The sequence below is a fragment of the Mobula hypostoma genome, chromosome 2 (assembly GCF_963921235.1).
Source record: "Mobula hypostoma chromosome 2, sMobHyp1.1, whole genome shotgun sequence".
Lineage (NCBI taxonomy): Eukaryota > Metazoa > Chordata > Chondrichthyes > Myliobatiformes > Myliobatidae > Mobula > Mobula hypostoma.
The window spans coordinates 194,335,388-194,362,413 of record NC_086098.1 but is presented as its reverse complement, the minus strand read 5'-3'; the positions used below and the strand labels follow the sequence as shown (position 1 = coordinate 194,362,413).

The 27,026-nt window shown below is 38.3% G+C and overlaps 2 protein-coding genes across 7 annotated transcripts in view; one reads left to right on the top strand and one right to left on the bottom strand.

Moving 5' to 3' along the window:
* Positions 1 to 11,024, top strand: part of LOC134342774 (regulator of G-protein signaling 20-like) — a 145,429-nt gene extending 134,405 nt beyond the window's left edge. For 5 of the 6 annotated variants that reach the window (XM_063041335.1, XM_063041338.1, XM_063041334.1 and 2 more), the window contains exon 5: positions 8,126 to 10,033. In XM_063041335.1, the coding sequence (XP_062897405.1) occupies positions 8,126 to 8,314 (189 nt within the window). In that variant the 3' untranslated portion in view covers positions 8,315 to 10,033. The other variant, XR_010017092.1, reaches the window with a different exon arrangement.
* Positions 11,025 to 13,976: 2,952 nt separating this feature from the next.
* The window catches only part of tcea2 (transcription elongation factor A (SII), 2), a 61,251-nt gene continuing 48,201 nt past the window's right edge, over positions 13,977 to 27,026 (bottom strand). The window contains exons 8-10 of the mRNA XM_063041332.1: positions 21,387 to 21,533; positions 20,261 to 20,332; positions 13,977 to 17,872 (exon numbers count right to left, since the gene is read on the bottom strand). Coding sequence (XP_062897402.1) covers positions 17,864 to 17,872; positions 20,261 to 20,332; positions 21,387 to 21,533 — 228 coding nt within the window. The 3' untranslated portion in view covers positions 13,977 to 17,863. The remainder of the gene's footprint in view (positions 17,873 to 20,260; positions 20,333 to 21,386; positions 21,534 to 27,026) is intronic.

Below are 27,026 nucleotides of genomic sequence, written 5' to 3'. Positions count from 1 at the left end.
TACTTCTTCCTCTGTGGGATGTATATATTGTGTCTTCCAAATTGCTTCCGGAAATTCCAGCCACTAGTGCTCTGCTGTCATCTCTACCAGTGTTCTTTACCAATCAATTCTGGCCAACTCCTCTCTCATGCCTCTAATTCTCTTTACTCCACTGTAATACTGATACATCTGACTTTAGCTTCTGCTTCCCAAATTTCAGTGTGAATTCGATCATATCACTTTCCCCTAAGGGTTATTTTACCTTAAGCTCTCTAATCAAGTCTGGTTCATTGTTTCTCCATAATGTTGGTTTATTTTACTTTTACCAAGCTCCCATAACATCTCACTCAGTCAACTGATATCATGATGTCAAAGAAACTCTGACCACTTCTCCATTTTTGTGACAAAGTTTGAAGCTCAGTGGTCCACGCACAACCAAAACTGAGCACCACTGAGCAGGCTATTGATGTTACTTGATACATATGTAACTCTCACTTCAGCTAGTGGCTTAATATAGGGGGTGATAGCCCCTGGCCCAGCCAAGCTTAAGAAATCTCATTTGGATGAATGCTGCGCGATGTGTCCCCATTACAAATCACTACCCCAAAATAACAAACAGTACACAATATGCGATTAAGCTTTATAATTCTTATTTTGACTATACGGTTAGTAAAGAAAAAAAAGAAAAAGGGCCCATTCTTATGAAACAGTCTATTGCGCGATGCTGGAGCTCACTGATAAGCTGGTCATCCATATCGACCTCCTGCGATTGTTGCTGCCGTTCAGACCCTCGCTCCAAGTCCACTATGTCCGGCGGTCTACCAACTCTCTCCATTCGCGTCTTCTCTTATCTCTCCCTGGCGAAAGACGGCAAAAATCTCTCTTCTGGACTCTCAAGAAAGAATAACAGTTCTCTCATTGGCTAGCCCCCAGCAGTCTAAACCCCGTTATCTCTAGACATAACCCAGACATTGCTGCTACAGAGAAACCATTACATTCGCAGTGAAACCTAACAGCATGTTACACATACACCAAGAGCAAGAGGATAGGACCACTACAGGATAAAAGAGGGAACATGTGTATGGAGGAAAATGATCTTGCCAACATTGCAAATGAACTCTTTGCATTAATGTTCACCAAGGAGAAGAGCATATAAGATACAGTACTGTCCAAAAGCCTTAAGCACATATAACTGAGGTGCCCAAGACTTTTGCACAGTGCTGTTTTTGTCAACGTGGAACAGACAGCGAGTTTGTAAATCTGGTAGGAGCAAAGGATTTTGGGAATGGTGAGGGTGGAGTGGTGTGGGAAGTGTGGGACAGGTGGCACAAAAGTATTGCCAGGGCAGGGAGTGGCATGGATGCATACATATCTGGACCTGAGGCACCAGGCAAGGTCATTTTATCACAAACAACTGGCTTATTGATCATTACAGAATGTCTCTCTGGTGAATCCTGCTTCCTCCCCCTCCCTTCTCCTTTCCCAACCATGATTTCTCCTCTCTATGTCCCCTTCCCACTCTCAGTCCACAAAACAGACCCATATCAAAATCAGGCTTATCATCACCTACACATTTCATGAAATGTTTTTTGTTGCAGTAGTATAGTGAAATACAGTACCGTATATATGTCTTGGCACCCCAGCTATAGCTATGTGCCTAAACCTTCTGCACAATACTGTAGAATGATCAGTGTGCAGCTTGATAATGATGCTGAGGCATTTTGAGGTAAAGAAAGAGATAGTAATGGATCTCTTAAAGAATGTTAGGGTAGAAAAGTCTTCCAGGCCTGATGCAATATACCTCAGGTTGAAAGGCAAGGGATGACATTTGCTGATACCATAACCTGGATCTTCATGTCCTCTCTAGCCACAGATGGGTCCCTGAGGACTGGTGAGTAGTAAATGTTGTTCTTTGGTTTGAGAAGGGAAATAAGGATAATCCTGGAATTATATACCAGTGAGTCTCATGTCAGTGCCAGTGAAGCTGTTCAAGAGGATTCTTAGAGGTAAGCTTTATGAATATTTGAAAAAGCATGGCCTAATTAAGGACAGTCAGCATGGCTTTCTGTGGAGCAGGTCATATTTTACTAATTTGATTGAGTTTTGAGGTAACAAATATGATCAATGATTGTACAGCATTGGATGTCTTCTACATGGATTTTAGTAAGGCATTCAACAAGATCCCTCATTGTAGGCTAATCCAGAAGATTAAGATGCATGGATTGATAACTTGGTAGTATGGAGTACTTGATTTGCGTGATACGATTGGGCTCAGTGGGTCTTATTCAGGCCGGAGGTACAATATACTGTACTTAATACTTACTAATCCTGACTTGCCCTTTTGCACTCTTCAGTGACAAAGGGTTGAGTCTCTGGTTTGAACATGAGGAATATAACGAACCATGAAGTTACTGTTAATGGTAATGCACATTTATTTGTTATTAATGTAGAAAATTACAGAACAGGAACAGGCACTTTGGCCCACAATATTGCGCAGAACTGATTAAATTAGTAATGAAATGCCCACTAAGCTAATCCCTTCTGCCTGCACTATAACCATATTCTTCCAATTCCTGTGCAATCATAGGCCTAAGAACCTCTTGAACACCATTATATTTGCCTCCACTAACTCTGCAGGCAGTGCATTCCAAGCATCCACCACTCTGTGTTTAAACAAAAAACTTGCCCCTCACATCTTCTTTGAACTTAAACCCTCTCACATTAAATGCCTGCCCTTTGGTATCAGACATTTCAACCCTGGGAGAAAGTAGACTAGCTTTCTACTCTATCTACGCCTCTACGCTCCAGAGAAAACAATCAAGTTTGTCCAACCTCTACTGATAGTACATACCCTCCAATCCAAGCAGCATCCTGGTAAACCTCTTCTATACCCCACCAAAGCCTCAACATCCTTCCTATAATGGGGCAAGCGGAATCTAATGCAGTAATCCAGGTGCATCTCAACTAGTTTTCTAAGTATTTAGGATGCACCTGACTTCCTGACTCTTGAACTCAGTTGCTTTACTAAGAAAGGCAACCATGCCATATGCCTTATTTTTACTCCATATCAATCTACATATGTAGCCACGTTCAGGAAATTATGGACTTGGACTCCAAGATCCAACATAAACAGTTCTGGTTCTTGCCATTAACAATCTGCTGTCTCTTTACATTTCATCTCTCAAGATGCAACACCACATTTGGCTGAGTTAAACTCTATCTGCCATTTTTCAGACTATATCTGCAACTGATCCATATGGTGCTCTATTCTTTACCAGTCTTCCATACTATCCACAACACACTAATCTCCTATCTTCTGTAAACGTAGTAAACTATCCATCAACATTTTCATCCAGGTCATTTATCTACATCACAAAAAGCAGATTCCATACTGAAACCTCTGTGGAAATTAGACCTCCAGTCAGAATAAGTTTTATTGACCACTACCTCAAATTTCTATTGGCAAGCCAATTATGAATCCAAATGGCAAATTCACCATGGAATCCATGATCCTTAATATTCTGCATCAGCCTCCCATGAGTGATCTCATCAGATACCTTACAAAACTCCACATCCACAGCTCTAACTTCATCAATCTCCTTTGGCACCGCCTCAAAAAAATTTAATCAACTAAGATATGACACAAAGGCATGCTGACTGTCCCTAGTTAACAATGGTTTAACAATGCTCAGAAATCCTATCACCAAGAGCCTTCTCCAGTAACTTAGTTTCCAGGATTACCCTTATTTCACTTGTTGAATAACAGAACAACAGTAGTTACTCACCAATCCCCGAGGACCTACCACTTGAAGATATGATAGAGAAGACAACAATCAACAATATTGGTCAAGGCTCCAGCAAGCTCGTCTCTTATCTCTCTCAAGAACCTTAGATATATTGCATCAGACTCTGGGGATTTATCCACCTTGATGTTCTTTAAGAGACCTAATACTTCATATAATACTTTATCCTTCTTAAGCTCTTTAATGTCCTAGCAAATTAGCATACTCCACACAAATCTCCCTGTCCTTTGTAAACATTGATGCCAAGTACTCATTTAGGTTCTTATCTTCTGCCTTCAAGTACATTGCCTTCTTTATCATTGAATGGTCCTACTTGCTCTGTAAATATCCCCTTCCTCAATGTATAGAAAGCCTTAGGATTCACTGTACTCCTATTTGCCAAGGACTTTTCTCATGGCCCCTTCTGGCTTTCCTAATTCCTTTAATGATTTCTAGCTTCTTTTTAATCTTCAAGGTCTCTAATTTTAGCTTCCTAAACCTTACAGAAGTGTCTTTTTAATTAACTAAATTCACCAACTCTCTTGACATCCAGTGTCCCCTTACCTTGCCATCTTTGTTCTTCCTTTTCACTGCAACATACTTGTCCTGTACTCTATGCAGTTGGACTTTAAACACCCTTCAAATATCAGGTGTGGATTTGCCCATTAAAAAAAAAATCTGTTCCCAATTAATTCTCACTAGTTCCTGATTTCCTTACCACCACAACAGGTTTACAGCAGATGCAATCTTACTGGCTCTCCACTCAGCCTCGGACCAGGCGGACAACAACAATGCCTACATCAGGTTGCTATTTATTGATTACAGCTCAGCGTTAAACACCACCATCTCCTGAGCCGCTGTACCTCCATCTGCAACTGCATTTTTGACTTCCCTGTCAGGAGAGCACAGATTGGAAATAACATCTCCTCCATGCTAATAATCAACACTGGCACACCTTAAGCCCAATACTCTACTCTTTCTATACCCTTGACTATGTGGCTAGGAACAGTGCAAATGCCATCTACAAATTTGTCAATGTCATAATTGTTGTTGGCAAAATCTCAGATGCTGATAAGACAGCTTACAGGAATGTGATAGATCAGCTGGTTGAGTGGTGTCGCAACAACCTTGCACTGTATGTCAGTAAGACGAAGAAATTGATTGTGGACTTCTGGAAAGAAAGTTGGGAGACCACACAGAGGTTTTCATTATGGGGACTGCAGTATAAAAAGGGCAATTTTTTTCAATTTCTTGAGTATCAACATCTCTAAAGGTCTATCCTGGGTGCAACATATTGATGCAATTACAAAGGTGGCACACCTGCAGCTTATATTAGGATTTGGTGGAGATATGGTATGACCAAAGAGTCTAGCAGATTTCTACAGATGGACTGTGGAGAGCATCCTGACTTGTTGCACCGATGTATAGGAAAGGGGAAAGCTGCTGAGTCAGCGCAGTCAGCTCCATCATGAGCACTAGCCTTCCCACCATCAAGGACATCTTCTAAAGTGTTCAATTACACTATTTTTATATATTCCAGTTCCAGTCTTTATTAGGGAAGTTGAAGTTACTGGTGACCCATAGACTCTATTGCAGTGATCAATTCTATCAGGGCAAATACAGCTAAAAGTATTTGCCACAGATGGCTGAACAAGGATGAGATGAAGTAGGATAATCTATTTGTCCTGTAGCAGACCCAGTCTGCTGGCTGTACTTGAGGCCAAATGGAAACATACAGCACAAAAATATGTCCTCACAGCTCACTTTGTCCATGCCTTTCCGGATGCCCTTCTACACTTGTCTACATTAGGGTGATATCACTACTTCTCTTCTATCCAAGTACCTGTCTAAGTTCCTTTTAAGTATTTAAATGTCACCTGTCTCCAATACTTCCTGACAGCTTGTTCCAAATATTCATCATCCTCCATGTGAAAAACTTGCCCCTCAGATATCCTTTAAATCTTTCCTCCAGTGTTCTGGCACTTAATTCAGGCTAATAAAGATGCAAAAATCTCTAGTGCTAGCAATCTCCTCTTTTGCCACCTTTTGCATTTTGGATAGAATGTTACACCATGCGAGTTTATCAACCCTAATGTGCTTCAAGATTTCTAAAGCTTTGCCCTTCCTTATACATGTGCTTACAAATCAAGCAAATTGCATTCTCTAGTCGCCACATCATTCTCCCTGCTGAATACTAAGGTGTTCATTTGGGATGTCATTCATATCCCCTAGTTTCATTTATCCTGACAGTCAGAATAGAGATAGAATTGCCTTGTCCTCATCTCTCACCCTACCAAACAACACATTATGCTTCATATCCACCAACTGCAGTGCGATCCCACCAGCAGACATGTCTTCTCCACTCCATCCATTTCTGCTTTCCACAGGACTAATCTCTCCATGACTCGCTGCTTCATTCATCTCTCCATCACCAGGCATTTTTACCTACATCCTTAGGTGCCACACCTGTACCTAAACTTTTTTTCTCATCACCTCTTGTGCACCTTCTGCAATGAGGTCCATTGTATTTGGTACTCTCAATGTGGCCTTCTCAATGCTAGCAAGATCAAGCACAGACTGGACAACCACTTTGGTGAGCACCAGTACTCTGCAATAGGCAACCTGATCTATTTCCAAACCATTTGAAGTCATCTCATTTTCAAACTGACCCGTCTGTCCTCAGCTTTCACCACTGCCAGCATGAGGCCCAAACGCAACCAAGAGGAACAGCACCTCATATTCTCATTTGTTTGACTAACTACAACTCAATGGCGTGAACATGGAATTTTCTAATTTCAGGGAACCCACAACCCCTCTGTTCCTTTCACGTTCCTCACCCACACAAGTCTTCTCACGGGCTCCCTTCTTTCCAAACTCACTCGCAACCAGTCCCTTGGTTTCCTAGATTATTTCCTCTTCCTCACATGGTCTACCTATGACCCACATACTCTATCCACTTAATCCCTATCCTTACCCCTCTTCCCCTGAGCATTCTTCCCTTATTTGATTCCACTCACCAACTTCATCAGATTTCACAATCTGAAATCTGTCACTTCCCAGCTTGTCACTATCTCCTTAAGTTCCTTCTTGCCTTCATATCAGGGTCTTCTCATCTGAATCCACCTATTGTTTTCCAGTACTGATTCATCAGATGAGGAAAGATTGAAAATAGCAAATCAAGACAGGATGCTCATAAGGATCTTAACAGGACTGGTACCTTAGCTGAAAGGTATAAATCAATGGAGACTACGTATAAAGCTGTTCCTTACCAATCACCACTTCAGACACCGTTTGCAGACATATTGACAAGTTGAATGAATTGTGTATCCATAATCAGTGCTGAGTTTGACATCAAGCGGTATGTTTAGTTTTGTTCTTTTTCTGCTTTAACATAGCTAGTACCATACAACTGAATGCCCTGTTTCTCCATTTCAAAGGCATTAAGTATATCACAGAAATGGCATACTTCCTCTCCTTAAAACTAAATCATTAACTCTTAAATGGATTTGTATTTCAGTTACCATGTTACAGCTATACAAGGCCTTGGTTAGACACACTTGGAGTATTGTGTTCAGTTCTGGTCTCACTATAGGAAGGATGTGGATACTATAGAAAGAGTGCAGAGGAGATTCACAAGGATTTTGCTTGGATTGGAGAGCATGCCTTATGAAAATAGGTTGAGTGAACTTGGCTTTTTCTCCTTGTAGCGACGGAGGGTGAAAGCTGACCTGATACGGGTGTATAAGATGATGAGAGACATTAATCGTGTGCGTAGCCAAAAGCTTGATCCCAGGCCTGAAATTGCTAACACAAGGGGGCATAATTTTAAGGTGCGTGGAAGTAGGTAGAGAGGGGATGTCAGGGGTTAAGTTTTTCACACAGAGAGTGGCGGGTGTGTGGAATGCACTGCTGGCGATGGTGGTGGATACAATAGGGTCTTTTAAGAGACTCTTCGATAGGTACATGTTGCTAAGAAAGATCGAGAGATATGCTGTCGGTTAATTCTCGGCAGTTTCTAGAGTAGGCTACATGGTCAGCACAACATTGTGGGTCAAAGGGCCTGTAATGTGCTGTAGATTTCTATGTTCTATGGTGGGATGAACTCATTTCTCTGAATTTTTATTCCGTGGGTCTAGGTTCTAACCTAAGAATTTAATTACTTCAAATTTGTCATAGTGTTAAGATGCTCTTCCAATGTGGAGAACTTCCTATTTGTAAAATGTTTGCCTTTACATTGGTAAATCAACTATTGATTTAATACAATTACTACCTGAGGGAATGAACTTTTACTATGCTTGAGAAATTAAACAGTTATTGCATTACTTTCATGTTAACTTACAGTTATACTTCTCTTTTACATCCAGGTTAGCCTTGATTCACGAGTGCGTGAAGTCATCAACACAAAGATGGCTGAACCGTCAAATCAGATATTTGATGATGCACAGCTGCAGATTTATACCTTAATGCATAGAGACTCATATCCACGATTCCTGAACTCTTCTATATACAAGTCTCTGCTTCAGAAGTCATCCAGCACATCTTCAGAATCCTAAATATTCAACTATACAGATAAAGTTCATTTAAAAAACCAAAACAGGTACAAGGTCATCATCACAAAAAAAGAAAATATGAAACTCAGGTTTATTTTACTACTGATTTCCTGTTGCCTAAAAATGCAAGAAGCACTAAAGAACTGCAAGACCCTAGTGATGGCTTAAATAATTTCAATTCTGGTCTTTTTTTTTAAATTTACAAGCATTAGTGAATAAACCCTAGTGGAAAGGGACAGTTTTTATTCATCTCTCAGTCAGATATCATCTACACAATCATTATACGTTTGTATATGAAAACATTGTTATCAATAATTTCAGAACAGCTATTTTATTTACATGAAAAATGAAAGTGATTTTATTGAAAGGGATATAATCTCAGCCTTTATATTGGTACATAACCATTAAAAGTACAAAACAGAATATTTAAAATTGTAAGTAGCTCATACCTACCTTTGTAAGACATCATTGTTGCTGCTAATAATTCCATCAGTTGCTAATCAAGGATCATTCCATCCCAAAGAACCATAATTTTACCTCACTCTGTGACAACGAACATTTAATTACCATTTTTTTCGTACAATGATCATGAAGCTATCTACGAAGATTACAGAAAATATAATAGCCAGGTAAGTGTGAGTTCTTGCTGAAAAGGAACCAAGGTGCTCTTGAGGGTTACATTGTCAAATGAACTCCAGAGCTAGTGTACAAGATATGTTAAATTTCACCCCTTTGTTTGTCTTCATGGTTGACAATTTATTGTGCAGTATTGTAATAATATTAGGCTGTATTGACAACTTTAAAAAGGAAACTACTGATAAATTAGCTAGCTGTCATTTACAGCTAAAGATAGTTTATATTTGTGCAATTTTCTTCTTGGATACAGGTAGTCAACAAAAGGGCTTTAAATTTACGAAGGCTTACCTACAAGATGAAAAATAATAATTGGATAGTTATGTTAGAAATAATAGAAATCCCTCACTATAATTTTTGAAATTAATTGAATATGTTTTACAAGCACGGTTAAGAAAATTTGTTAAAATTTAAATAAATACATTGCTAATCTGATGAACTTCGTCTTTCATTTAGATAAATGTTGACAGGGAAAATGAAAAATAAACTGGATAGCTTGCTGTGTAAAAGAAAAGAATTGTGGTGCACTCATGCAATCTTCATGAACAGCATTATTGTTGCTTACAGCCACTGTTTATCATCCTGCTTACCAATTTCAAAAATGGCCAACAGTACTACTAAAGATTATGCAGCCAACCTCTCCCACTTAAAGTCAAAACATTATAGTTACAGCAGTTAAGTGCAATTTGGGATTCACTCTGACCTGATTAACATTCAGTAATGGTGCAACAGTGGAGAAATTGGCACCACAGTTTTCATACTCTATACTAGGGACCTCTGTGCAGAAGGTGGATAATTCCACAGTAATTTACAGGTTGTCAGATTCTGCATGTGGTGAATCACCAAGCCAAAAACTATGGTTAGTGTCCAATTCAGAACTGTGCAGGAATATGTAAATTATCCAGAGAAAGCAGGTGGCAACTCCTGCCATATTGATTGAAGTGGCAATTACAGACCAAACTTAAATTACTGAAGGATGCTCGACAGCTATCATCTCATACAAAATGAAACCAAGTGACATAGGTGACAAAATTTCTCTCCCAGGTGAGCTCAATGCCTTTTATGCTTGCTTTGCCTATTATGAAAGCACCTTCTTGACCTCCCACAGCCTCCGATGACTGTGATCTCTGTCTGAGGCTGATGTAAGAGCGTCCTTCAGGAGGATGAACCCGCGGAAAGCATCCCGCTCAGATGGGTACGTGGCAGATTAAGACCTGTACTGATCAACTGGCAGGAGCGTTCAATATCTTTAACCTTTTGCTTCAGCAGTATGAAGTAACCAGCTGCTTCATACAGGCTTCAATTATACCAGTACCTACGAAGAACATGGTAACCTTCCTCAACAACTATCAAGTAGCATTTACATCCACTGTGATGAAGTGCTTTGAGGTTGGTGATGAAACCTATCAACTCCTGCATAAGAAGCAACTTGGATCCACTTCGATTTGCCTACTGTCACAACAGAGCTGTGTGCTTAGATCTTTGCTCTACTTGCTTTATACTTATGACTGTGAGGCTAAGCACAGCTCCAGTACCTTATTTAAGTTGACCCTGATCATTGGCTGAATCAAAGGTAGTGACAAATAAGCATTTGGAGGGAGATTGAAAATCTGGATGAATGGTGCTACAACAACAATCTCTCACTCAATGTAAGCAAGACCAGGGAAATGATTAATGACTTGAGGGGGAAGAAAATGGAGGCCCATAAGCCAGTCCTCATCAGGGGATCAAGCAGAAAGAGTTAAATTCCTTGGTTTTATCATTTCAGCAGATCTGTCCTAGGTCCAGCACAAAAATACCATTACAAAGAAAGCACAGCAGTGCCTCTACTCTTATTGGTTTATGTAGATTCAGCATGACATCTCAAATTTTGACAAACTTCTATAGATGTGTGGAGAGCATGTTGACTACATCATGGACTGGTATGGAAACACTAATGCCTTTGTACAGAAAAGCCTACAAAAGATTGTTGTCCACCCTGTTGGGTGTGGTCTTTCATTGATTTTATTGTGTTTCTTGTATTTACTGTGATTGCCGACAAAAAAAGGAATCTCAGGGTTGTGTGTGGTGACGCATGTACTTCGATAATAAATTTAATTTGAACTTTGAAAATATCAGTTTTCAAAGGAAATACATGGTTTGTCATTTTGTCTTCCAACAGACTACTAATTCATTCCGATGCCACACCAGAATAGGGGCAATATTCATAATCTGTTTACTATCATTTTGCCAGAGCCCTTAATGTTGGCATCAAACAACTAGCCTCACCTTCTAGAAAAGTTCAAAACTGAGCCAAATCACAGGAAACATGCTGAATACTCATTGGTTCAACTTTAATTTTAATAGGTACAAGTGAAACATTTTATTGTATGTTCTCTTTACTGAAACAACAAAAATTAGAATTTATATCTGTTACACCAGCCATCCTAATTTCATTAATTTAGCAGTGCTAGTCACCTGACAAGTACAATTGTTCATTTTTTTTCCAGAAGGCACTATTTAATCAAATTTATTTTGTGCATGTTTGCAGCAAATAACTTGTATAGTTTTTTTCCCTGTTTTATCACACTTTTCAGCTCTTACCTCAATTATGCAATCTATTTGATCTTAGAGTATCAATCTCATCCCCCTTCGAGTGTTACATCTGAATCTAAAACCAATAATCTTTCAGGGAAGGAATTCTAGAAAATGAATAATTACTGTGAGGAATGCTTATATGAGAAGGCAGATCTTGGGAGTACAGTTCAGTATTCAACACCATAATTCCCTCCAGGCTCGACAAGAAGCTCAGAGGCCTCAGCCTGCATCCTACCTTTTGTAGCTGGATCCTGGACTTCCTGTCAGATTGCCGGCAGATGGTAAGAAGGAGCTCCCCTCACCTCTGCCCCTCAAGCTGTGTGCTGAGCCCCCTCCTTTACTCTCTCTATACCCATGACTATGTCACCACCCATAGCTAAATTTGCTGATGATACTACATTGATTGGCCTAATCTTAAAATATAACGAGGCAGCCTACAGAGAAGTCAACACCCTGACACAGTGGTGTCAAGAAAACCACCTCTCCTTCAATGTCACAAAAACAAAAGAACTGATTGTGAACTACAAGAGGAATGAAAACAGGCTACCCCCTATTGACATTAATGGATCTGGGGTTGAGAGGGTGAACAGCTTTTAAGTTCCACGGTATACACATCACCGAGGATCTTATGTGGTCTGTACATACCGGCTGTGTGGTTAAAAAAAAAGCATAACAGCACCTCTTTCACCTCAGACGGTTGAAGTTTGGTATGGACCCCCAAATCAAAATAACTTTCTAAGGGGGCACAATTGAGAGCATCCTTACTGGCCTGGTATGGGAACTATACTCCCCACAATCGCAGGACACTGCAGAGAGTGGTATGGACAGCCCAGCGCATCTGTAGATGTGAACTTCCCACTATTCAGGACATTTACAAAGACAGGTATGTAAAAAGGGCCCAAAGGATCATTGGGGACCCGAGTCACTCCAACCACAAACCATCTGGGAAATGGTACCGCAGCACAAATGCCAGGACCAACAGGCTCTGGGACAGCTTCATCCACCAGGCCATCAGACTGATTAATTCTTGCTGATACAATTGTATTTTTATGTTATATTGACTGTCCTGTTGTACATACTACTCATTATAAATTGCATATTGAACATTTAGACAGAGACATAAGATTTTTACTCCTCATGTATGTGAAGGATGTAAGAAATAGTCAATTCAATTTTGTCATGCTTGGTCCTTTTGCCAATCATTTAATTCTTAGGTCCTTCACTTCTCACCCTTACACCCAGTGGACAGAGTCCCGCTATCTACATTGGAGAACCACGCTTTTTAGTGTAAGCCTCATTTGATCACACTAAGATACACAGTGTGCCTCATTTCTTCCCACAAATATCTGATGTTGTCACAGCCTACTCCTTTTAAAAAGATGAGCTTTCCAAGGACTGCTAGCAGCCAGGGCAGGTTTTTTTTTTAAAAATGAACTTTCCTGCTACCTCATTTTAATCGCAGACTCCATGTAATCATTAGCAATCCTGATAATTCCATCCAGCTGCTGTCAAATCAGTGTGGGGTGCACAATGAGCCTCTCAGTAAATTTTGAAAAAGACACAACTTGTCTAAACCTCAATAAATGACACACACACCTGGTCCAGTATTCTCTTGTGCAATGCATTCTTCATGCATAACCTCTAAATGTTCCTACCAAAAGCATTTCATATTCAAATTTTTGTATTACAATTTCATTTGTCAGATATTTATCATTCCATTGATATATTCCTTATTGTTTAGCAGACTCAAATGTTATCTGAAAATCTTGAACTTGTCCCCTGAATACTCAATCTGTATAATAAAGATCACAAAAAACTCATACTAACTCTTGCATATCTGTGACTACATTCAGCCCTCTACAACACTATGGCTGGCTTAATGAGTGGAAAGCTGCTGTATATCCATGCTTAAACTATTTATTATGAGAGGTACTTTCTCATATTTTCTTTAGCATTTGCTCAATCCTATATCCACTGAAATTTACTCAGAACAAGATCAGTCAACAGTGATGTTAGCAGTGCATCTCAGATGTTGTCTTCTCTTCATTAAATCATCCTTTTACAGAAAACTCATGATCCATTTGGAAGACTGTCAATCTCCAGCTATCTCAGCTTATTTAATATTGAGACCTTCATCCATGCAAATTGTCACTGATCTTAAGCTAAACCATCCACAACTGGGTATTCTCCCTTAACCAAGCCTCTCTAAACTTGAGATCAAGAATGCCGCTCCCTTATGACAACAAACACAAAAGGTCCATTTACCCATCGTACACGATTATTGTCTTTAACTGGTCTATCCTTAAGCAAAAACAGACCTTATAACCAATTAAACAATTTCCAATTTCTAATCAGTCCATAACCTCTCCTCCCCCAGTTTTAATCTTTCCAAAATTAACCCTCCAAGATCACCATGTTCCCTGTATTTGTGCCATTTTATAATGCCCAATATAAAAAAAAGTCCAATCACCACTGTTATTTTTATTCACGTTTAAATTAATTACCCACTTGCCCAAATGTACATCTTTAACCCTGCATTACCATCTCTTATATCATTGCACTTCTACATTATGGATATTTCCCCCGCACCTTGAGTTTTAGTTAACTGTTTCAAACTCTGATGAAAGGCAAGTCATACAAAACATTAACTTGGTTCTTCTATTCACCAAAGCACATGGCTTCCAATACTTCTAGTATTTTTATTCCATTCTAATAAGGTTTTAAATTAGGCTGGACAGTCTTGTGTTGCAAAGGTAGTTTCTAGATGTTTGGCATTTCTTAGTTTAATTTGATCAACATTGAATAATGACACCCAAGATTTAGTCAAGTGGAAATTTAATTCATATCAACTCATTATTATTTTATAATGCTAAGTACCTTTTCGCACCAACTTAAAGTCATCAGAAAAAATTACAATTAGATCATATTGCTTTCATATGGGAAGTTCAGGTTCATCACAATAGCACATGCACAGAGATATCAATGCCAGGCTAACTATAAATGTATTCGTGTACCATCTGTTGTATTTATTTCTTTTGAATAAATTCAAACACAAAAAAAGACTAGACTCTGTCTCTGAAATACCCACAGAATTAATTCCAACTATGCTTTCAAACCACATCACATCTACAATAAAGTCCTGTGTGTAAATTGCTTATTATGCTTATTATTATTATGATACTAATCCCCTATAGGTACTTCAATTGTAGAAAAAAAATACTTCTTGAAAAATCTCCAATATCTCACAAACTCTATGATCAGTGATGGAACTGCCCACTTAGCAAACAGCAGAGAGTATGGGAAATCTTATTGATCACAAAATTTGAACAATTTGCAAAGCTTGAAACTTATCCTTACTTGCAATCTATAGATAATTACAAAGTAAGCAAATACTACTGGCTTCCAAGCACCTGGAGTGAAGTTTATGCCCGACAGTATGAAAAAGGACCAGTGTGGTAAAGACCAGAAACACACTGATGTTGTGGCCTGCATTTTGGGAAGACTTCCTGATATATACACCATTTTAAGTTGATCTATCATAGAAATTACATCCTACCCTCTTTTTGGCCCTTTCAAAACTGTCATAAAACATCAAAGTACTCATTTTACAACGTAAACACATGATTCTACTGCTACTCCTTAACAACACTGATTTTACATTTGTTAAGGTACATGGCTCATACATTGAAAACAATATTTTATCATCTCAACCCAAGCTTGGCAATTCAGCATCTCCTATTGCACAACCAGACTGATTAATACAGGCTGGCAAGTTGCCCTCAACTTGAGCAACATGCCCTCGGCCCATTTGGGCCAGAATTACAATGCTGTTTAATCAACTCATCATTGGAAATATTGTATATTGCAAATCGTTTAGGTCAGATAAACATTGATTTTTCTATCTAGTTCATTTTTGGAGATGAACTCTGCAAATCAGCAATGCAAGTTGCTTATAAATTCCACAAAACTGCACACGCAAAATCCAAGTAGATGCCTGTTACGTCATCACTGCTTCAGAGACTGATATTATCAAGGAGCAGAGAAACTTCTATTTAATATCACCTCTGCCAAGAACCGTAGTAACTTGGATGCCAGTGAGGAATTGTTATTTTTTAGACCATAAGACAATAAGACTTGCGGCCTAATTCAGCTCATTTGGCCCACCAGGTCTGCTCCACCATTCTGTCGATGCTCATTTATTATCCCTCTCAACCACCCCGGCTTTCCCTGTAACATCTGAAACCCTTGCTAATCAAGAACCAGAACCTATCAAGCTCCACTTTAAATATATCCAACTCATCAGCCATTTGTGGTAATGAATTCCACAGATTCACCACCCTCTGGTTAAAGAAATTCCTCCTCTGTTCTAAAGGGACATCTTTGTATTCAGAGGCTGTGCCCTCTGGTCCTAGATTCCCCCACTATAGGAAAATCTTCTCCACGTCCACTTTATTTAGGCTTTTAATATTCAATTGGGTTCAATGAGATCTCACTCTTCTAAACTCCAGCAAGTACAGGCCCAGAGCCTTCAAATGATCCTCATACATTAACCCTTTAATTCCCAGATCATTCTCATAAACCTCTCTGGATCCTATCCTTGTATTGTATTTTTCCCCACTTTCCCAAGATTATTCACTGTTATCCTGAGGATTGGAATGCAAACTTGATTTGCTTGCAATCACCATATACACTAAATGTTTAGCCTTACAAAAAGATCATATTCTTTAGTTGCAAAATGAAGTTTGTTTCCTACAAGTAGATTACTTTCATGGTAATTTTAAGAACTGCTGAATGAAGTAGCAAGAAATACTGTATTCAGAACACATCGATGATCATTTTTGTTCATCGATTTGCAAAGAATATGGGTCACAAACATCTGCACAACAATAAAATCCTACACCTGAAATACTTTTTCAAACATAGGCTTTATAATCACTGACCAAAAAAAAAGCGTTTTAGTTAACACTAAAAAAACTTTAGATGGTCAATAATGAAAAATTACTTAAACATATTTCAGAATCAATACTATGGATTCGAGATTTACTTGAACAAAAGATCAATTCTTTCAACACAACATGTTAATAAAAAAGCTATACTCAAGCTTGTTACTGAACATAGTGCTTAAAAATTAAGCAAAAGCAAGCATCTGAAAATATAGTGATATCAAGAAATGAAACAAGGCAGTACCAATGAAAAAAACAAACAGCATTGGGCATAGATAGCCAAATCCCAATACTATAATTTTAACATTTTATAAAACTTCAAGATCCAATCTAGCTTCTACTATGTCTGCATTTAAGGTTAATCATGGAATCAATGTAATTATCAGTGGTATATTTCTAACAATAAAGAGCTCTGATGGCTTGGGTTTCATTATAAGACATCTTGAACATGGAGGAATCCAACGCAACTTGCTCATCTCATTCCAATCTGGGCAATGGTGAGGCACAGAAATTTAAGAACAAAATTAAAATACACAGGTAGTATATTAAATACAACAAATCAGACAAAATGAAATCCTGAAGTCAAATGCTAATTTCTATAAATTCTTTGCACTTTGTTTACACATACATAACCATTCCAAAATGTACAGACTATAATAATAATTGACGCAAAGGCTTGAGGAAAAAAAATCTGCAAAACTGCAAGCATTAGATATTTTACGAGAACTGAACATTCAAACTTAAAACCTATATTTTTGCGTTGGTGTCAGCCAGCTGGTTTAAAAAAATACAGGAGGAATTACATGAAAAAATTTAATCTGCTTTTTTAAAAATTTAAAATGCATTGTGTTAATTAAAAACAAATACATCCAACACACCAAAAATTCTGTGATGAGCTTCCCCCAATGAATTTCACAAATGATACAAATTTCGCACTTTTCACTAACATGAAATACTCTGAATGCAGTTGTGTTAATAGAGGAATCTGCTGATTTCTGCAATTATAACACTTTCTACAGAGATTACAATTTATGAAATAATTATAAAAAGTAAAGTAAACTTGTCAAATTTATAAATATGGAAGCATTTGTATTGCTGAACAGTCACAACAATGTAATTAAAAAGTTATCTGATAGATCGATCTGATACCAATAATGACAGATCAAAACCTAAATTATATAAAGCTTAAAACACAATACTGTACCACACAATATGTTAAACAAAATCTGAGTGGCTGCATAATTTTAGAATATTCAATTCCATCGCTGCATGTCAGATTATTTACTTTTCAACAATATACGTAGCAAAATGAGAAATTTAATATACGTGATACTTTTAAAGTTAGAGCTTTCATTTAGCTGGTCCAGCTGCATCTTCAAAGTAGTCTTCTGAATTTCTATTAACAGAACTAAGAAAAGATTATTTTTAGATAGCTTACCTTATAGTAATTCAAATTATCAATGATTTAATAATTAAAAACAATTTCTCCTTTAGAAAAGCACAGTGAGCTCTTATAAGATATTGGTTAGCTCCAATGTCATGTTTTAATTACACAATTGAATCGCTGGGCTAAAGCTGATGGTTCAGCTATTGAAACTTTATTCAAATCCCAGGCTTCAGTCAGAAGCTTATAGTAGCAAATGTCACTGCATCTGTCATCATTCTGTTTTACCAGAATTCATGTGGAGTTATTTGTAAATATAGCAAAGACTATATCCAGCTGTAGTACTGAAAATGCACACAAAAGTTAACTTCACTGCTATCAAGCAGTACTCATTGTTCAATAATTTTTTTTTATTAAATTTGGATTGCTCCTGAATTATCAGGTTCAAGATCTCATTGTGGCCTTGGCCAAAACATCAATCTGGGAGCTGAAAAACAGTTGCAATGTTAGATTGCCTGTCTCTGACATCAGGCAGTATTTTATTAATTGTAACATCTTGCAGCAGAACAGTTGCTGTTGCCTGACAACTTCAGCAGCTTGCAATTGATTCAGATCTCCGGAGTCACCAGCATGTTGTAACTGTGAGGGTTTCCCTGGGGCTTCAGTTTCCCAACAGTTACAAAAGTTGTGGCTCATGGATTAATTTGTTACTATAAAATGCCCGTACAATAGGTGGCTGGTATAAGAATCAAGGTTGGGGTGAGTGGGTGATATGTTAATAGGCAAAAATGGAGGACTAAATAGGAATGGGGCTGCTCTGAGGGCTGACATAGACTTGTATGTCTCTTTTGATGTCAAAAGGAAACGTTAACTTATGTACCATCAACTTATAATCATAGCATCATACTACATGCAACCACCACCAACTGTCCATGCCAACATGATGTTCATCTATGCAAATCCGACATGCTCACATTATGCCTACCTATAACCCCTTAATGCTTTTCCGATCTGATTATATATCTAAACAACTTTTACATGTTGTAAGTGCATTTACACCTCCTCTGGCAGCTCATTCCAGATATTCACTATCAAATGTGTGAAAAATTACTCATCAGATCTACTTGAAATTTCACCTCCCTCAGTTTAATTCTATGACCTCTAGATCTAGAAAACCAGAAAAAGATTCCATCTCTGCCTCAACTTTATAAATCTCAAAAAGATCACCTTTCAATCTTCTAGCTTCCAGTAAGAATAAACTCAGCCTATGGAATTTCTCCTTGTAACTAGAGTCTCCATTCTATGAAACAACTTGATGAATCTCTTCTGCATGCTCTATATGGCTACCATATCATTCTTGTTGTGTGGTGACCAGAACTGTAAAGCATCAATTTGGAAGCTTCATGAGACTTGCAACTCTAACTCCTTACAAGAAGCAAAGCCATTACATCAACTTTTAGAAACAAAGTCACTCCACCACCAGCTCTGATATGCACCATTGGTGATGCACACTGCTGCAACTCATCTTGGTGACTAACGACAGTTCCTCCCAAACCGGTGATCTCTACTACCAAGGAAGACATGGGAAAAGCACCACCTATAAATTCCTCTCCAAGTTACACACCTGCCTGACTGGAATTACATTAATATACCTTTAACATACTAAGATCCAAATCCTATCAAACCACACAATTCCCAAGAACAATTCAGGAGCACTTCTCTAGAAGAACTACAGAATTTCATAGTAGTGAGTAAATACATCCTCACTCTCCCTTCTGAAATATGGAGAATCCCTAATATTTCCATTTTGTAAGGAAATTGTAGATAGTTTTCGTTCAATTACACCCTATCCATTGATATTTAAAAAGGAAGCAGCAAACAAGGATAAAACATGTCCAAGTGATGATTATTGGGGGCCCTCTGAGCTTGTGTGATAGGAAACTGTGAAAGTACTTTTTAATTTTCAAATCTGTGGCAAATTGACCTCAGCAATAGGCACAGACGGGGCAGGCAAAAACAGAAAGAATAAAGACAAGGTAATTACAGACCAGGCAAGTATTTCAGAGTTTGAGGCAGATAATAGTGAGGGTTTTTGGCTATCCTTTGAATCAGCTGCCAAGATACCCTTCAGATTTCCAATTAACCATTTTACCCGCATATTCCTCCACCTCTTCTCCTGACACAAGGTAGGGCCAAAATGACTCTTGGATTACAGGAACCTTGACTTTTTTTTTCAAATCCTTGATTCCAGCTGATTTTGTTATCCAATAGCCCAGATGAACCTACTTATTTCAAATGACACAATTTTTTTTTCCTTGTATGGTTGCCAGTTACCCACTGGTGGAGTTTGAGAGATGTTAAAAAGCAGCATTTCACACAATTTCCAAAAGGAATTAACATGTGAACACATACCTTCCATCTGTTGCCACATTCATTGCAAAAAACAAATGTAGTCATTGGTTCATCAGCACTTCGTGTTTGGACCTGGAATACAGAAAAATAATGATAATGTATTGATAATGTGAGCTTTTTATTAATAGGACAATATTTTAAGTGGCAAATCCATCTAGATAGAATTAATTTACACATGCCAAAAATCTGAACTGATCTACTACATATTGACTCAGTTTGATGGATTTTACTTGAATCGTAGACTGGTGAAAACAAAATTTAAAATAAAAACATATGGCTTACAGGAATCACGTTTTGCACAATAGATTTATTCTGAAGTTTGCAAAGACATTTATGAATTTAAAGCAAAATATGACACACATGTAAAGAGTGAATCAAGATTTTTATGTAATTTTAAATTTATCAAATACATTTAAATTGAAAAAGTAGCAAAGCTGTTATGCTCCTCCAAAAAAAAGTTAATTGCAATCAAGAATCTCTAAATATTTTAGTAATTAAGCCCAGCCTATCAGGTTGGTCATGGATTTGGTCAAAACTTGTCATTTACAAGTAAGCAATCATATTTGCAATTCCAAACATAATTGTTAAGTTCCTTCTATTCGTGTCCATTTCAAAAGGCATTTGCTCAGTGCAAGAAATGGTGGGTCAGGACAAATGGCTGGTCAAAATTAATGCACATAAGAGGAACCAAACAAATGTCAAAGCAAGGTTGTTTAAGTTGTCTCATATTTACCAATAATTTTCTGTGACAACTACAGAAACTGGCCTGAATGCCTCATACAGTACTTGAGAAATAAATGAGAGCTTACTAGAGTAAAAAAAAATTTATAAAATCTTAAAAACTATTTAAAAGCCTTTTCACACTTGGAATTTCTTTATAGAAAATAAAACACTGTTTGGAAAAAAAATTATCACAAAACCATGATTGTTTTATTGACAATTAACTCCTGAAGCTTTAACTAAAATCCTTAACTGAAATGGGCACAAAAACTTCCAGTTTCAAAAACACAGAAAGCAGAAGTCTGAAAGAAGCTGGTTCCAGCAATTCTCTGCCAAGTAGCCCTGCCATGCAGTATATGCAAAACACACAATTGTTTAATTAATCGTAATATTGCCTTATTCTTACCTGTGTGTAAGTGCAGTTATTCTTCTTGCACTTTCCGCAAACAAAGTAATCAGTCTCAGTCCCACCTGTTTTGGCCATCTGATGTTCTCTGATAGCTTCATTTGTTAAAGCCTTTCGAATCTCTCTCAGTTCATCACTTGCCATTTCCTTCAGTTTTATTGGGGGGAAAAATGGCTGGTAAAAATCTGAGCCCAGTTTTTAAAGATTTCAAATCCTTCCTTTAAAATTGCTCAAAATGAGTTTTCACTAAAAAGTAACATTCCAATACAAAAATGTTTCAGCCTTACCTACTGCACACCTGAAGATTACTTTGCAGACATCTAAGTCTAATAAAAATATCTAATTTAATTTGATTTAGAGCTGAGCAACACTGGCCAATTCAGATTTCTTCAGATCTTCAAACCACTTAGCTAAAACTGTTTAAAAGAACATCAAGCAGTATTCACTATGGATCAGCACCCAGCCAAACCACGAACTATAATGACTGCTACTATCCATGCATCATGTTTACTGAGTGACAGGTAACCACATTTTATTGACAGCCAGGGCATATTAATTTATTTTAAAGTGGCTAGCAACTGAACCAATTTCAAAGTAAAATTGCAAAGGTCTGTAGGCTCAATGTGAAAACTAAATTTTAAAATTTTTTTAAAGATTGATTATATCACCTTGAGCGAAATCAACTTAAAATAATTCTAAGTTGAAAAATTTACTTGAAGTATTATCAGCCAAAAAGATGCAGAAAATGTGGCATGGAACTTTTTGAGATGTGGGAAGAAGGAACAGAAAATCATTGATTCTGGTCCAATGTGCAAGAATATTTGACAATTGGTTTATTATTGTCACATGAAAAACTGTTCTGTATGCCATTCATATAGATCATTTCAAAAGATCAGTACATCAAGATAGTATAAAGTAAAAATCAATTATAGAAAGTGTAGTGTCAGGAAAAATGCAGTGCAGGTGGACAAATAAGGTGCACAGGACAAGATGGGGTAAATCAAGAGATCAGGAGTTCATCTTTTTGTTACAAGGTTTACTGAATTGTCTTATGACAACCTGATAGAAGCTGTTTTTGAGCCTGGTAATCTATTTTGAAGCTTTTGTAACTTTTGCCCAAGAGGAGGGAGAAGAGAAAATGACTGGAGTGGGAGTGGTATTTGATAATGTCTGCTGCTTCTCCAAGGCAGCAGGAATTTAATGAAAGACAGCAAAACAACTGGCTGGCAGAATTCAGCAGGTTAAGCAGCATATGTGGGAGGAAAGAAACTGTCAGGATTTCAGGATGAAACCATGCATCAGGACTGAGTGGAGAGGCAAGAAGGCCAGCAGAGAAAGGAGAAAGGCTGTGGCATGGCAACAAAAGGACTCAAGGCAATTGGTGGACTGATGAGGGGTGGAAGATGACAGGTACATAGTGCCAGATAGGGGAGGCAAGTGGGGGTAGAGTTGGAAGACCCTGGTAGGCGATAGATAGAGGTATCCATAACAAATCACATGAACAAAAATTTTTTAATCAAACAATACATTTACAATATTACTCAAATATTAAATACACCATAAATCCCAGTTTAGCTAAGAACTCCAACTCAATGGAGAATGAATTATACTATATAATACATTATAAAGACATCCACAGTATAGTAAATTTTAAATTGCCCCATTCAAGCCTAAATGTTTCATCACTGTGGAGGCTTACTTCTCTTTTGGGATAACATCTTTCCTGACCCGGAGTGGAGGGGAAGGATGTTGAATCACTCTGTTTGGCAGGTGAGACCTGTGGCTGTGAAATAGTGCGACCACAGTAAGTGATGCTTGGTTTAAAAAATTCACACTTCTTGTGTTGTGCTCTGAGCCTAATCTTCTAATTTTTTTTTAATACTGTCCAAAGAATTTGCAGATATTCCTTGACATCATCTATGGTAAGGATGACATCATCCAGGTCACACTGAGGACCTTAGCAGCCTTGCATCAGGTGGTCCATAGTTTTCTGCCAGAGTGCCGGTGCAGATACTACTCCAAAAATAAGCCTATTTATAGCATTAAAGGCCTTTGGTGAGAAACACTTTGAACTCTTCTTCCATTGCCATCTGTAGGTAGGCCTCAGTCAAATTTACTTTGCTGAACCGTTTCCCTCTGGAAAGGGTTGCATAGACATCCTGTGCAGAGTGTATTGACTTTCAATACTGGGTTGATATGGTGACTATAAAGTCACCACAGATCCTGACAGACCCATTTTTCTTAGCTACTTGGACCACTGGCATTGCTCATGGGCTCCACTCAATCTAGGAAAGAATTCCTTCAACCTCCATGAAATCTAGCTCACTGGTTGTTTTATCATGGAATGTATAAGGAACTGGATGGGCTTTATAAAATTTGGGCCTGGGATTTTTATTTTACACCATTTTGAGTTTTCCAATGCCATCCTTAACACTACTGTGGCATCATCCAGTACCTTTCTTAATTCCCTTCAGTTGACTCTATTGCGGGGGGGGGGGGGCGGGCAGTGGCATGCAATTAGTGGATGGATCTCGAATCAAGTTGTAGTCGTCTAAGCCAATCACAGCTCCACAATGCTGGCCCATTGTGGATTGTATTTCACACAGGAGTTATATTTTCTCCAGTGTAACTTCTTAGTTGGATATCTCAGAATCAGAATCAGGTTTATTATCACAGGCATATGATGTGAAATTTGTTAACTTAGCAACAGTTCAATGCAATAGTCTACCAGAGAAAAAAAATATATAAAAATTAATAATAAATAAATAAACAAGTAATTCAATTACATATATTGCGTAATTTTTAAAAATGTGCAAAAATAGAAATACTGCATATTAAAAAAATGTGAGGTAGTGTCCAAAGATTCAACGTCCATTTAAGAATCAGAAGGCAGAGGAGAAGAAGCTGTTCCTGAATCACTGAGTGTGTGCCTTCAGGCTTCTGTATCTCTTATCTGATGATAACAGTGAGAAAAGGGCATGCCCTGAGTGTTGGAGGTCCTTAATAATGACGCTACCTTTCTGAGACACCGCTCCCTGAAGATGTCCTGGGTACTTTCAAAATGGAGCTGACTAGATTTACAACCTTTTGCAGCTTCTTTAGGTCCTGTGCAGTAGCCCCTCCATACCAGACAGTGATGCAGCCTGTCAGAATGCTCTACACGGTACAACTATATAAGTTTTTAAGTGTATTTGTTGACATGCCAAATCTCTTCAAACTCCTAATAAAGTATAGATGCTGTCTTGCCTTCTTTCTAACTACATTGATATGTTGGGACCCGGTTAGATCCTCAGAGATCTTAACACCCAGGAACTTGAAGCTGTTCACTCTCTCCACTTCTGATCTGCAGGCTTCAGTTCAGTATCTTTGAAATGCCATTCAAACTCATTTCGTAGTATGACTGACAGCCGAACCAGTGTCTAACTCAATTTTAATTAATTTGCCATTCACTTCTAGTATAAGCCATATTGCTTTTCTGTTTGTTTTCACATTTTCACATTGTAAGTCCCAAGCTACTCAGTGTCACTTTCATCATTCTTAAATTTCTCATCAACAGCATGCAGATTAGCGCTCTTTTTGAAATTGCAACTTGACTTTTTAGTTTTTTCTCTTCTCTGTCCAGTCTATTTAGTTTTGTCTGCCCAACATGCTGTTTGTACAGTATGTGTTGCATTTTCTGCAAGTTTCACCTTTAAATGTGCATTGGTGTGGTGTAGGAGAGTCACTGTCACAAAAGGAACACAATTTGTTCAGCCAGGTACGCTTCTATTTTGACATTGTAATTTTGTTCACACTTACTTTCTCTCCTGACTGCAAGTCAATTGTGCCTCTGTCTGCTGTTTCCAATAATACAACTATTTGAACTGCTCTTTTAAATGCAAGTTGTGCTTCAGTTAGAAGCCTTTTATTGAAAGTGTTTTTGAATGCTTTCTTGTAAGATTCCACAAACTAAACATGCATCAAGCTCATTACTGAACTGACAATGCTCAGATAATCCCTTTTCTTCAGCCTTGCACACTTCCTTTTGATTCCATTTATGAAAACTAAAGCATTCTGCAATCTACAATAGTTTTCAGTTCTAAATGTTCATGCATTATGTTCACAGTATCAGCAAAGCTCATTTCAGCTGTTTTGGTTGGAGCAGCCAAACTTTCAAGCACACTGTATGCCTTTAATCCCAATGCACTCAGCAAAACTGAAACTCACTTCTCATTGGCAATTCAAGTTGTTTTAAAATACTGCTCAATTTACTCCATGTGCATGAGCCAGTTATGTGTTGAGCAATCCAACACATCTATTGCTCCGATGTAGCTAGCCATTTCTGCTTTTTTATTTTACCATTATCATCACCTGGTACTCACTGCTTATGAACCCGTAAATTCCGTCCATTTCCTGCCTCTTTTTTTTAAAACCTCGAACATCTTCACTTGCGAAGAAATCATGTTCTGCTGTTTTTTGGCACAAATGTCTCACTGTACTTCAAAAGGTAGTTTCGGCAACACACACAAAAAATGTTGGTGAACGCAGCAGGCCAGGCAGCATCTATAGGAAGAGGTACAGTCGACGTTTCCGGCTGAGACCCTTCGTCAGGACTAACTGAAAACTGCTTCTTTAAGTTAGTCCTGATGAAGGGATAGCCCAGGAAATTATAGACCAGTGAGTTCTACTTCAGTGGTTGGTAAGTTGATAGAGAAGATCCTGAGAGGTAGGATTTATGAACATTTGGAGAGGCATAATATGATTAGGAATAGTCAGCATAGCTTTGTGAAAGGCAGGTAGTGCCTTACGAGCCTGATTGAGTTTTTTGAGGATGTGACTAAACACATTGATGAAGGCAGATTGATGTAGTGTATATGGATTTCAGCAAGGCATATGACAAGGTACCCCATGCGAGGCTTATTGAGAAAGTAAGGAAGCATGGGATCCAAGGGGACATTGCTTTGTGGATCCAGAACTGGCTTGCCCACAGAAGGTAAAGAATGGTTGTTGACCGGTCATATTCGGCATGGAGGTCGGTCACTAGTGGTGTGCCTCAGGGATCTGTTCTGGGATCCCTGCTCTTCATGATTTTTATAAATGACCTGGATGAAGAAGTGGAGGGATGGGTTAGTAAGTTTGCTGATGACACAAAGGTTGGGGGTGTTGTGTGGATAGTGTGGAGGGCTGTCAGAGGTTACAGCGGAACACTGACAGGATGCAAAACTGGGCTGAGAAGTGGCAGATAGAGTTCAACCCACATAAGTGTGAGGTGGTTCATTTTGGTAGGTCAAATATGAATGCAGAATATAGTATTAATGGTAAGACTCTTGGCGGTGTGAAGGATCAGAGGGATCTTGGGGTCTGAGCCCACAGGACACTCAAAGCTGCTGTGCAGGTTGACTCTTAAGAAAGCATACAATGCATTGGCCTTCATCAAGCATTGGAGGTAATGTTGCAGCTATACAGGACCCTGGTCTGACCCCACTTGGAGTATTGGGCTCAGTTCTGGTTGCCTCACTATAGGAAGGATGTGGAAACCATAGAAAGGGTGCAGAGGAGACTTACAAGGATGTTGCCTGCATTGGGAAGCATGCCTTATGAGAATAGGTTGAGTGAACTTGGCCTTTTTTCCTTGGAGCGACGGAGGATGAGAGGTGACCT